Genomic DNA, 13325 nt, shown 5'->3' with positions numbered 1-13325 from the left:
GTTAAAGAAAACAAACTAAAGAGAATTATAGGAGATATTTTTTAATGCAACTTGGTGCTTCCCTAAAAAGAAAATGCAACTTGATACGTTCCTGATTGAACCAAGTGGTAGGACCAATTGGTCTTAATACACTTAACCTACATCACATGAAATGAGACTTGAAAAGATTGAAAACAAACCCTAGCCCTAGATGGCATCATGTAATTCACAATAAAACCAAGGGTATTGTATAAGTAAGACCTTGGTGGTTAGGGGTGCCCAAGAGCCGAGCTCAGGCTAAAAAAGCTAGGCTCGAATCTAGCTGAGCTTGAAAACTCTGCTCGAGTTCAAGCTCGAGCTTGGCTCGAGCCGCATTAACTTATTAAAAAAAAGAATTTATAGAGGACAGGATTTAAACTCAAGAGGACACTTCATGTTACTCACTTAGCTAAAAGCATGTTTTATAATTATTAACCTACAAAAATAATACATATTCTAAAACTAGTCTTAGTATATCTCTATTGCCCGAGTTTAATCAGGCTAATCGAGCTTAATCAATCTTGAACTCTGGATCAAGCTTGGCTCGTTTAATTACTCAAACGAGTCCGAGTCAGGTTTAAACGAGTGGAGCTCGAGCTAGCTCGGATAGTTATACAGTCCTATTGGTTGCCTAATCATACTAAATTTTGTCACTGTCACCATCATTTTGTGCCGTTTTGAGCAACCATGAGGGGTGATTAAATAATCTAACCCCAATTAGAAAATTTCAGTAAATAAATAGATGAACCGGCTTTGAGAGATTCCTTCTTTCCCATTTATTTACTTTTTAACCAATTTTACAAAAAAACCGACTAGATTATCAGCTATCAACAAAGAGCCTGCCAACATTTCAATTATTACAACTAAACACCTACCTTATCTGATTGCATTTTAAATACTCTCGTTTACTCATGCGATCAGCAGGATCTTGTGTCAAGCTGAAGGCCCAGGATTGAATCCTGTTGGTGCATGTGGGCTGCTTGCTAGGACATGTAAGATTTGGTGAAGGTGTCTTAAACTTGAAGTTTTACCTTGTAGGGAGGTGAGCTCAAAAGGTAAGTTTGGTTGCATCAAATGTGATTTGGAATTGAATGAGATTTAGAAAGTGAATCTCATTTAAACATTAACTTAAAAGCAATCAAAATCTAAAACTTTTTTAGCATAAAATTTTAAAAGTAAGTTTCTTAATAAAAAGTGAGTTGACACGTAATCCCCAAAGTGAGATTTAGAAAATAACTTTATTTGTGTGAGATTGACTTTCTTATTTCTTACGAGGTCTCATGAAATATTAAACCTAAGACTCATAATTTTTTTAAAGTGAATCTCTATTTAAAAACACAACCAAACGTAAGTGTCATGGTTCTGGGTTAGGATTTTCCTTAGTTATCAAAAATAAAAAAAAATTACTTGACTAAATTGAAAAATAAAGTTCGTGGGATTCGCTGATGAAATTGGAACATTTTAAGTGTAAGCGTGCTTGTGATTTGTGAAGCGTAAACGAAAATAAGCAGCGGCCAAATGTAATAATTGAATTGTTCGCGGGTTCTTGTAAATAGCTGGTAAGTTAGGAGGATGTTTGTAATTGTAATTTGCCCTTAACTTTTTTTCCATTCACTATACAGAGAAGAGGATTCGTCGCAGGCGCCGGAATGCGGTGAGGATTTTCCGGCGGGCGAGATTTCGAGAGGTTTTCCGGAGGGAAGCATGGCGTCTGGGGAGAGCTCCGTGTGGCTGCCCGACTACGGGCTCATCGATATGGACGACGTGGGGGATTTCGCGGTGGATTTTCCGGCAACGGCGGCGGCCGGATTTTACTCGGCGTTGGGTGACGTTCCGGAGATCAGGTTGGTCAATTCTGATCTCGATTTTTTGACGTGGAATTTGGGTTGGGTTTTCCTTTTTTTCTTCTTTTTTCGGTTAATTTGTGTAAGGATTGCTCTCTCTCTCTCTCTCTCTCAGGGTTATTTGATTGAACCCATCTGTCCAGAAAATGGGGATAAGTTAGGCTCTTGTGTTGAGATCCACGCATGAATCTCACAACTTATCCCAGTTTTCTGGATATTGGGTGCATCCATAATACCCATTTGGAATTTGTTTTGGTTTCGGAATGAATGGGATTGAATATCATATGGGGGATTTTGTTTTTTTTTTTTGTTAAACAATTGATTTGAGCTGGGGTTTGTTTGTTTTTCATCCTGTTTGTGAGTTTTGGTTCCCTGATTAATGGAATAAAGGAGGAGTTTTGACTATTTTATGCGTGTTTTATTCTTATGGTCATGAGTTTCAAATACTTGGAGGGTTTATGGAGAGTCTTTTGAAGGATTGGGGACTGAAGGATCTTGTTGGTAGGTTTAATTTCTATGATTTTGAGTCAATGAGGATGAAAAATATGCAATATTTTGGTTTGTTTCAATTGATTTTACAAATGGAAGTGACCCATCAAATTATTTTGAGGATCTGAATGATTGTCATAATTCTCTTGGTATTGGAGGGATGTCTGAGAAATGGAGCAGTCTGAATTTTTATACTTGCCAGATTTTGGGGATTTTTTTTCCTCATTGAAAATCCAAGCCGATCGCAGTCACTAAAGGATGCGGTTGTTGTGGGGTTCAGACATATGAGTAGGCCTATTCCATTGGCATCAAGCTACAACATTTGGAAAGAGTTAGAAGTTCTGCAGTCTATCTCCTTGTGTAACCATGGAAACACCTCTCTGTTTTTTTATTTATAGGGGTGCATGTCGCTAACAAGGCTAACATATGAAGATAAAACCCAGCCATGTAAGTAAAGATGGTTTAGAAATGCGTTTTCCTTAGGCTGGTGGTTGGACCATTGTTGACCTAAAAAATGGCGTGAATCAAGCGAACTCAACCTTGGTTCAGCCATGAATGACTTCCAAAAGGCTGGGCTTGAGTTTGTATAAAAATCAATAGCCCAGTAATCAAGTTTTTTTTATTGGCATTTATATGCTGCTACTGGGGTAGAGAACCTGATACCGATGCTTAAGACCATTAATCTCCTAGTTACTGTTTATCCAGTCTGTTTTCTGCTGTTTGAAATGAGATGGTTGTTAAGAAAATTCTCATTTCATAGTGCAACGATTTTTTTTTATGAAACTTGATTTCATAGAGAACAACAAAGGAAATTAGGAGGAAAAGAGAAAGGTTATGTCACAGGGATACTCCAATTCACCCTCGTATCATGTTGACTTATATACCATCCTTAATGAAAAATATGCAAAAATAATATATCTCCTATCCTTTTAACCATGTCCCTGTGAATAGGAGAAATGATAGAAAGAGATGAGTATATCTAGAAAAGCACTGTATCTTTTGTGTTTGGTCCAAAGGTTCCAAACCAGAGTTACCGGAAACACCTATACAGTAGGGGAAGCGCGCTTCCCTGATATGTGTTTCGGAAGCACGAAACATTGCGCTTCTGAAATGCACTGGGAAACATCCATTTTTTTGGGAAAACGCGCTTTCCTTTTATGGGAAGTGTGCTTCCCCCACGCTTTCCCCTCGCTTCCTTCTTTTTTTCCTTTTAATTTTTTTTTTAATTTTTTGTCTTCTTTTTTCGCTTCCCCCTCGCTTCCGGTTCACTTCCTAGGTCGCTTCCGAGACGGTTCGTGATTCGCTTCTAAGTCGTCCCACGCTTCCTGCTTCTTAAAATTTTGAAAGTGCCTCGCTTCCCGCTCTCGCTTTCTCGACTGGCAACTATGTTCCAAACATCATTTTGTGGCTGAGGGTACTAATGGAGTTAAGCAGAATATTAGATCGACGTTACTAGTTTGTCAAATGAGAATCATTCCTACTGTCTCTGGGCTTTGTTTCCCTAAAGTTTCTTGGAACCTGTGAATCTGTGATCATCTGTGCCTAGATAAGATGCTGTATCGGGTCCTGTTGGAATATCAAAGATAACCTTTACAAGTGGTAGCAAATAATTGAACTTGCCTTTATTTTTTCGTCTGTTTTGATATTTAGCACTTGATAGATTATCATATATTCTGTAAAAGTTATTATTGTTCAATTATTATTCTTGTTTAATATAGTTTTTTCTAGTTTTGCAATGCATTGCATAACAGTGGTGAATTTTAAGGCCTTTTTCTGACATCAATATTCAATATTGATATGCGGAGCTATGTATTGTGATTGAATAAAACTCAATCTAGATGTGACCCACAGAGAGAGATTGTTTCTCTGGTCAAATAGCTACCGAAGTTGGAGGTTGCTTGAAAGAATTTAAGGAAATACATTGAAATAAAGATTTTGTTTGGCATTTGCTTCATGCTGAGTTAGGTGTTTGGGATAAGATTTAAAATAATCAAAATTTCATGCTAGCTTCAAAGTTATCATTTTTAGATCAAGGATCCTAATCTTTTGTGTTTGGTTTGTATGTTGATAATCAAAGAAATAAGACAGACCACATATCTTGTTAGATATCCTTTTCTTTTACCTTCTTTTAGGATTTTTTTAGCAATAGTTTGGTCCTATCCAATTTTGTTGAGTAGTGCTTTATCTTGTCTTGAGTGGGGCTTTGGGCTGGGTACTAAAAGCACTTAAATAAGTTTGAATTATCAGGTGAGCTGTCTGCTCTATCTTCAGTCTTTAGCTATCTCTGACTCATTTGCAACTTCTAAGGCCATTTAATTAAAGCATCATATAGTGTATAACTTTCTAATACCGCTTTTACCTTTCAACATATTCATTCATTCTTTCATATTTTATTATCTTAATGATGTTTGCACATTATGTGCAGTGCGGAAGTGAGTGGTTCTTTTGAGAATACTGACCGTTACGGAAAATCATGTTCAGCAAAACGGTATGTCCTTACTGAATCTCATTTGCAATTTATAATGATAAGTTTCATAGTCTTTCTACTTTTTCCTTGTATCCACTTCATTTTCATGTGATTATTTAGCCATCTATGCATTGCTAAAATGTCAGGCACATGCAAAGGAATATTGCTTCTACAACTTTAAAAGCTTAAGTAACAAAACTCTGTTCAGCCATAGTGATCATCAAACCCATGACATTTGGATCATTATCAACATCATGCTCCATAATCATCATTTGCTGTTGAAATAACTAACAATGCTTACACGCTGTGTTGTCTATATTTAGGGTCATCCCTCATCAGTGTAAAAGTTTGGATACTGATCCTGTTTTCTTTTATTGCTAGTATCAGTGGCCTTGGTTGGCTAACCAGTGTTGTTATTCTGATCCTGGACTAGTTGATCTTTCTCATTCTTGTTATGAGTAAATGCTTCCATTGATTATTTACTGCAAAGTCATCTTCTGGTATGAGTTGCCATGTCAGGGTGCCAAAGATTATGCATACAATTCTGTATTCTTGGAGTCAGCCACTTTGTCACTTTGTGCCATTGTTCTCTGAGTTTGTTTGAATTTCAGGAACAGGGCTGAATCATGTGATGCATATTGCTCCAAAGCAAGCAGGGAGAAGATGCGAAGAGATAAATTGAATGACAGGTTCTGTCTTCATCTCTCATGCACATAGACACTTGCTGAGGTTGCTTGGAATGATGCTTGCAGGTTCTTGGAGTTGGGTTTATTGTTGGAACCGGGAAAGAAGCCTAAGACTGACAAAGCAACTATCTTGTGTGATGCCATTCGGGTTGTGAATCAGTTGCACAGTGAGGCAGAGAAGCTAAAAGAGGAAAATGGGCGGCTAGAGGAAAAGGTTAAAGAATTGAAGGTAAATGCATTATCTGATTACCTGAATGGACCTCATTTTGTTTGAAGCTGTTCTTTTAGCTTTATTAGCATGCCTCTCCTGGATTCTTTCTAATTCTCAATTGTGAACTAATGTCCTTGATAAGTAAATGCATCTTTATTTTATTTTGTCCCATTGTTCCTTTTTCCGAGATGCAGTTAAAGCAAACCTATTTTTAACGAACTCTGGATTACCTTATATTTTGAGTTAGAGTGTCTCCATTTCTTAAAACTCTAAATGCTTATAATAATATATCATGATTGCAATAAAAACAATTCTATGCAAGAAAAATGCATACATAGGGCTTTCTGTATGCATTACTAGTCTCTATATTCTTGGTATTTGTGATTTCTGTTGGAACACATATGCTCTTGCATATCATGAAAAAGATTGCATGCCCTTTCTGCAGGTGGAGAAAAATGAACTCCGTGAGGAAAAAGTGAAGGTAAAAGCTGATAAAGAAAGACTGGAACAACAGATAAAAGCAATGACTATGCCTGCAGGGTTCCTACCTCATCCTGCAGCATTTCAGGCAGCATTTGCAGCTCAAGCCCAAGTGCCTGGGGCGAAACCTATGCCGTTTATGGGTTACCCTGGGGTACCCATGTGGCAATTCCTGCCACCGGCTCTTGTCGATTCATCGAAGGATCCTTCAGGTGTCTCACCTGGTGCTTAGGTTGCAGTCTCCATTCTGACCGTCAATTTGTCATAACTGTTTTCTTTTTTGTGCTACATTAGCCTTGACTATTCTACTTTCAATTTTCTTGGCGATGCTTTCAGTAAGTGTTATATGACTGGTGATATATAATGTAGGATAAGAGAAGGCTTTGGCTTGTAAATGGGAATAATTTTTCATTAACACATTTCTCGATTTCTGTGGGTGCATTTCTAGTTGCAGATTGCAGCTGCTGTTACTGCCTATAAATCCTTGTGTTATTTTGCTCCCAAAATGTTCTGAATTTAGACTGTACAGTCCTTAAATGAGCTTGCCCCATCTACATTCTATTTAAAAATTGACAAGAATTCTGCTTTGGAGATGGTGTTCGCTGATCGCAGTTATCTTAGTGATGAAAGTTTAGAGCAGCGATGATTCAACTGCTAATTTCTCGTGATATTTTCAAGGTTTTTGTTTTCCTCATATCCTTGATCATGCTTTGTAGAGAGTTTACATTTGAAAGACAGAGGTTAGAGTTGCTTGTGTATATAGCAGTTGCTCAAGTTCAATGGGTCAAGGTGGTTTTTGTACAATTCATTGTAAAGAATCCATCTTCTGACATGCTTCATCGATGCTTTTTGTGAATGCAAAGTGCAGAACATTTTTGACTTTGCTGATAATGGAATTGGGTGTTCTCCTAAAAACTTTCTTGGCTTTTGATTTCTGGCGTGAGGAAATCGTAGCTAAGCTGCACCTTTTAACTAATAAAAAAACCAACCTATGTTTTGTAATTTTTAAGAGATTCACCTAAACTTTGTTATGCTTAATCGAAAGAATTCAGTTGACAGGTTTGGCATTAAATTCATGCTGACACCTCAAATACTCTCTTTAGAAATTTGCTAACCACTTTTTCTCTCTTATCCTCTAAAATTTGAAGTCTATTCTCTACAAGTTGAACAAATTTGCTGTGGCTTGGTGGTCATGATCTAAAAATCAATGCATTTTAAGAATACAAAAAAATTAAAATAAGAAATCAAGTAGGTAATATATTATATCAAAATCCACCTTATTCATAAGCCTTGTAAACCCAAGTTAGCATATAAGACCGAGTGTATTCTAATTGTTGGACCAGATGATAATTTTTTTGGAAAGTTCATTTTTAATCTACATATTAGAAAGATCATTTTTTATCTACATAAACAAAAAATTGTCGCCTTTTTGAAAATTTCCAAACATTAACTGAATTCTTGAATTATGCCAACAGTTAGGTGCCATTTTCACATATTTCCCTAAAAACAATATTATTTGATGTAGGGGAAAGGAAAACTGCTGATTTTCTATGTTTGAATGCTCTAGACACAAGTGCTCCTTATATTTCTTTTTTTTTTGATAGGCAAGCTGGGGTTAGGTAGACCCCTCCAGTTAAACAACCATACCATTGGGATTTGAACTTGTGCCGTCTCAACAAGTGCTCCTGCCATACAAGCGGAAATTAGGACGTTTAACTAAAAGCTGCAGGTAGTACTTTTCTAAACTGCCCCACTAGTAGCCACTTGCCTTACTGTGTTTTGTGATCCTCATTCCTGGTCATTGTTATTTTGGGATTTGAGACATTCAGTCTTTTGATGTGTGAGGCTCTCAGCAACTTGGCCAAGGTTTGGAATAGTCTACTTGGTTTTTCTGCTTGTTGGTGTTAATGGGTTGGACTAGACAGGAAACTCATGTGAAGCACTTGGGCTAAGAACCATCCAAGTTCTTCCCAATAAGTTTAAGGTTAGGTTCCTGCTTCCTTGTTAGGGGTGTCAAGGGGTCGAGTTTGGTTTGGACCCAGGAGGAACCAGGCCTAAACCTGATTTGAGATGCTGGTACCGGGTCCAATCGGACCCACCATAAGAGGATCCATACGTGAATCCTATAAGGATTACATGAACCAGACCCAGTAAAATAATATTTTTTATCTTTTTTACATTGAAAAGTTGTGGATCTTAGTCGAAACTCGGGTACGGCCTGGGTCTGGTATGAAATTTCACAAACCATATCTGACTCCATACATTAATCAGATCCTTTAGGTCCGACCTGGATTGTAATCAGATCTTATACCCTATAGGGTTTGGTACAGGTCTGGTCAGGGTCAAACCCGACCCATTTACACCGTTGTTAGAATTGTACTGGTGGTACAATATCATTTATGCTCTTCCATGAAAATTCTTATAGGGGATTACCCGTAAGATTGGATGTGGGTGTTTGATCCAATACCCATATCTGGATCTTGAGTGCAATTTATCCCATGTCCTATAGGACCCAATCACTAGACCTTCTAAGAGACCCTCGATGTTAGACCCCGTCTTAGTCTGGTTAGACAGGGTCAAGCCTTGGTGAAGAATTAGCATACGGTTGAAACCCATTTTAGCCACACTTTATGGTCTTGACATCCAACTAGTTTGAGTTGAACTGAGTACGACTCTGGCCAAGACTTGGATCTCACAGACAGATTTGTTCAACCTGGTCGAGTCTACCGAGACATACCAAGGGCTTTACAATGTTTTATGAGAAAGTTGGGCTGGCAAAACGAATCAAGTTGCTCATAACTTGGCTCAGTTTATCTCGATTAAGGAGTTGTCTTGGGCTCGGCTGGAGCTCATGATAATGTAGGTTAGTCAGAAAACTGCAAGCTCAACTCGTTCATCTTTAACCTGTCAAGTGTCACGGGCTTAGAAGCAAAGGCCCACATGACGTAGCTTCGGGCAATCACAAACACCGAAGGCAGGCCTTTTGAGCGCACAAGCAACGCACAACACACACGCGCACGAGCGGAAGCAAGAGTACACGTATGCACAAATACAAAAAGAGCAAAGAGACAAGGATGCAAAAAGCTTCTTTATAGATACTTGAAAGCAAAGTACATCAAGAGGGGAAGAGAGGGTTCAAATACACGGGGTTCTTAGGCCGTAAGGCCTTGTGGGGCACTCTAGAGTGCCAAAGATGTATATACATCAGAGCAAAAAAGAGAAAAACATGGCGGTCCGGAACATGCTACCCCGCCTAAGTTGGCACCGTCCTCGATGCCAATTGTTCATGGTAGCCTTCTACAAGCTGTCGATGCTGAAACATGTTGCTGGCCTTCTCCCAGGTGGCTTCACATTCCCGAAATCTCTTCCACTACACTAAGTACTTTTTGACTTCCCCTAGATAATTGTTGGAATGGTTGATGATGACATCTAGCTCTCTACCTGGTACACTGACTGTTGAAGGAGCCCACTACGGGATCGAAGCACGTTGAGGCATGCTTCGTTGAGGATCTCCTTCATCTTCGTGAAACGACTTCAGGTTGCATATATGGAATACCAGATGCACTTGAAACTTTGTTGGCAAGTCCAGCCGGTACGCCAAGTTTTTCACACATTTGATAATGGTGAATGAACCATCATACTTGCGAATAAGGCCTCAGTGGTGGCCCCGAAAGATAGCTGTGCGGTCAGAAAAGAGCTTGGCCAACACTTTGCCTCCAACATAAAATTTTGCTGAACGACGCTTCTCATCTGCCCATTTGTTCATGTGCTTGGTTGCCTTGTTTAGATATGCCTTCACCAACTCTGTCTGATCTTGCCAGTTCCTGACAAACTGGTATGCATAAGGTGCTTTGTCACGTCCTCGCGCAACAAGGGAGTGCGGAGTCTGCAGCTGTTGTCCGGTTGTGACTTCAAATGGACTATGGCCAGATGACTCGTTCTTTTAAAAGTTATAGCAGAATTGAGCCGCATCAAGTAAATCAACCAAATCCCTTTGGTTGGCACTGACAAAGTGCCACATATATTCCTCCAGCATGCCATTTATTCTCTCTGTCTGTCTGTCGATTTGGGGGTGAAAACTTGTGCTGAAATGCAAGTTCGTCCCCATTAAGCGAAACACTTCTCGCCAAAACTTGCCAGTGAAACGTGCATCACGATCACTGACGATGCTCTATGGAATTCCCCAATGCTTGATTAGGTTTCACACAAATAACTTTGCAGTATCTGCAACTGAGCAGGTGGCAGGGGAAGGCACGAAGACAACATACTTCGAGAACCTATCCACAACCACATAAATCGAACTCCAACCTTGTGCTTTCGGCAAGCTCACAATGAAATCCATGGTTATGCACTCCCACGGATGGCTTGGCACAGGTAGGGGCTCTAGTAGTCCACCGGGTCTGTGATTGATGGGCCTGTCTTATTGGCAAATCAAGCAAGTTCACACATAAGCGTCTATGTCATCGCGCATTTGCAGCCAGTAGAATACACGTTCCAATAATGCCAAGGTCCTCTGTTGCCCTGGGTGACCCACCCAAGTAGTATCGTGGTACTCGTGTATCAAGCGCCTCCTCAAGGTATCTTGTCGCAAAATATATAAACGATCGCCCGCAGTGCAGAGCAAACCATCCTCTAGCCAGAATCTCCGCGTCTTTCCTTCCTTCACCAATGCGATCAATTGTTGAGCCATTGGGTCACTTTTTGAAGCTTCTTGTACTTGTTCAAGAAGATCGCTCGTTGGTTGGCTCACACTATCGTCCCAGACGAGCAAAGCTGCAAGTTTCACCTTTCGACTCAAGGCGTCAGCTACAACATTGGTCCTGCCTGACTTATACTCGAGGACCATATCAAATTCTGCCACAACGTACTTGCCTTGGACTCGGCTTCTTCTGAGTTTGGAAGTAGCTTGGCGCAACGTTGACAGTGCGTACAACGAACTGCGACCCCAAAAGATAGTGTCTCCATGTGCAAAGAAAATGCACAACTGCCAACATCTCGCGCTCGTGCACAGTGTATCGACGTTCAGCGTCGTTCAACTTCTGGCTTTCAAATGCGATAGGATGTCCTTCTTGGAGCAACACCCCACCAATAGCAAAGTCAAACACATCAGTCTATACTTCAAACAGTTACTGACAGTCAGGCAACTTCAACACTGGCTCCTCTATCAAAGCATGCTTCAACCCATCAAAAGCCTTATGGCAGGCATCAGACCATAGCCATGGTCTGTCTTTCTTTAACATATATATGAGCGCAACCGCAATCTGAGAGTATCTCTTGATGAAGCACCGATAATAATTTGCAAGCCCCAAGAAAGAGCATAACTCAGGAACCTTAGAGGGTGGCTCCCATGCTTGAATAACTTCAATCTTCTTATAGTCCATTTTGAGAGTGCCTCCTCCCACAATATGCTCCAGAAAATGGATTTTCTTCTGGCTGAATATGCACTTCTCTCGCTTGACATACAACTCGTGGTCCTTCAGAGTCTGAAACACAATCTGAAGGTGTTGAACATGCTGCTCCATCGAGTCGCTATACACCACTATGTCATTCAAGTACACAACGACAAACTTGTCAAAGTACGAGTAAAAGATCTTATTTATTAGGGTCGAAAAGGTAGCAGGCACGTTCGTCAAGCCAAAGGGCATGACAAAGAATTCAAACGCCGCATATCGCGTTGCACATGTAGTTTTTGGCTTATCCCCTTCTGCAACTCTGACTTGCCAGTAGCTAGATCTCAAATCCAACTTAGAGAAGACCTTTGTCTTTTCAAGTTGATCAAATAAGTCCGCAATCAAAGGAAGCAGGTACTTGTTCTTCACTGTCATTTTATTCATTCCCTATAGTCGACGCACAACCACTTTGACCCATCATGTTTTGCTTGAAACAACACGGGCACTCCAAATGGAGCTTTGAATGGTTGGATGATCTCCGCTTCCAGCATATCATTCAGTTGTTTGCGTAATTCCTACAACTCAGGAATTGCCATGCGATAAGGAGCCATTGCGGATGGCCGTGCACCCGGTACTAATTTAATCTGATGATCTACCTCAAGTGTTGGATATAGCTTCTTCGGTATCTCGGCAGACATAACATTGCCAAACTCCTTCAATACTGGCGCTAAGGCCTCTGGGATATCCGCGACTTCTTCTGCCTCGTCCGTAGCGCAGATTGTGACAAGAAAAGTCTCATCACCACTTTTCATGCCTCTCTTCAACTGGAGCATAGACACCAAGCGCTCACAGGGCTTCCCTGCCATCGCAGTAACCATGCAGGGCTGATTCTCACTCTCGGAGTTGACAACGTTAAGGTGGGGAATCAACACTGCCTTATTGCTTCTCAAAAATTCCATCGCGAGAATGACTTTAAAATCATCCATAGGTGCAACTGATAACGTGATCCTTTCCGACCAGTTATGGATCCACATTGGTACATCATGAGCAACGCCGTATATGGCCTTAACCTCCAAATTAACCACTTTCATGCGGCTCTCTTTCTGTTCTCACTCTAATCCCAACTGTTCTGCTTCTTCACGCGAGATGAAGTTGTGCATAGCACCAGTGTCTACCAATGCCTTGGTAAGTCTTCCGTTGAGCAGAAGTTCCAAGTATATCAACTCTTTGCATATTGTCAGTTTTGCAACAGTTGTGACCTTTACTGCATTCATTATCTGCATTACGCCAACTGTTGGCGCCTCTACAGGTTGATCCTCTTCCTCACCCTAAACAACATTCGCAACTCAGGGTGCACGGTTGTCTCCATTCCGTTGACCGCGGTTTCTATTTGGACAAGTATCTTGCCAATGATCCCCATGGCAGATGCGACAGTCACGATGATGATAATTGTCGCCCTGAAAGTTATTTCAATTTTGGTTATTGTTTTGGCCATCTTGTCGACCATGATTTTGCTGGCTTCCCCAACCAACATTTTGTCCTTGGTCGTTCCTTCGGTTATCCCTTCGATTGTTGCGATCATTTCTCTGTTGTCTGCCTTGAAATGTAGGGTCATTCCTATCAAGCTCGACAAGTTTCTCTGCAACCACAAGTGCCTCAGCTAGCGTTGCAGGGTCATGCCGAATGAGTTCTTGGTTTGCCCATCCTTGCAGCCTGTTGCCAAAGTAGAACAACAGATCC

General features: G+C 40.4%; 2 protein-coding genes across 2 annotated transcripts; one reads left to right on the top strand and one right to left on the bottom strand.

Moving 5' to 3' along the window:
* Positions 1-1645: 1645 nt before the first annotated feature.
* Positions 1646-6636, top strand: LOC149844430 (transcription factor ILR3-like). Its single transcript, XM_089997211.1, has 5 exons — positions 1646-1862; positions 4777-4839; positions 5430-5507; positions 5571-5733; positions 6161-6636. Exons 1-5 carry the CDS (start codon positions 1723-1725, stop codon positions 6425-6427), a joined length of 711 nt encoding a protein of 236 aa, XP_089853337.1. The 5' UTR covers positions 1646-1722; the 3' UTR covers positions 6428-6636.
* A 3760-nt stretch (positions 6637-10396) lies between these two features.
* LOC149844429 (uncharacterized) lies at positions 10397-12676 on the bottom strand. Its single transcript, XM_089997161.1, has 3 exons — positions 12425-12676; positions 11068-11306; positions 10397-10472 (listed from the first exon to the last, which is right to left on the bottom strand). The coding sequence occupies exons 1-3, from the start codon at positions 12674-12676 to the stop codon at positions 10397-10399; spliced, it is 567 nt and encodes a 188-aa protein (XP_089853287.1).
* Positions 12677-13325: the final 649 nt, after the last annotated feature.

The sequence above is a fragment of the Nuphar pumila genome, chromosome 2 (genome assembly GCF_984573655.1).
Source record: "Nuphar pumila chromosome 2, dmNupPumi1.hap1.1, whole genome shotgun sequence".
Taxonomy (NCBI): Eukaryota; Viridiplantae; Streptophyta; class Magnoliopsida; order Nymphaeales; family Nymphaeaceae; genus Nuphar; species Nuphar pumila.
This window is presented reverse-complemented; position numbering and strand designations above follow the sequence as displayed.

Bases quoted from the DNA above. Each gene is read 5' to 3' on its own strand.
- LOC149844430 (XM_089997211.1), top strand. From the start codon at position 1,723: ATGGCGTCTGGGGAGAGCTCCGTGTGGCTGCCCGACTACGGGCTCATC. The intron at 5,508-5,570 runs GTTCTGTCTTCA...TGATGCTTGCAG, and splicing joins AGAGATAAATTGAATGACAG to GTTCTTGGAGTTGGGTTTAT. The intron at 5,734-6,160 runs GTAAATGCATTA...CCCTTTCTGCAG, and splicing joins AAAAGGTTAAAGAATTGAAG to GTGGAGAAAAATGAACTCCG.
- LOC149844429 (XM_089997161.1), bottom strand. From the start codon at position 12,676: ATGAAAGTGGTTAATTTGGAGGTTAAGGCCATATACGGCGTTGCTCAT. The intron at 11,307-12,424 runs GTGTCTATGCTC...TTTGAAGTATAG, and splicing joins GGAAGCCCTGTGAGCGCTTG to ACTGATGTGTTTGACTTTGC. The intron at 10,473-11,067 runs GCAAGTACGTTG...GGTTGTGGATAG, and splicing joins CAGAAGAAGCCGAGTCCAAG to GTTCTCGAAGTATGTTGTCT.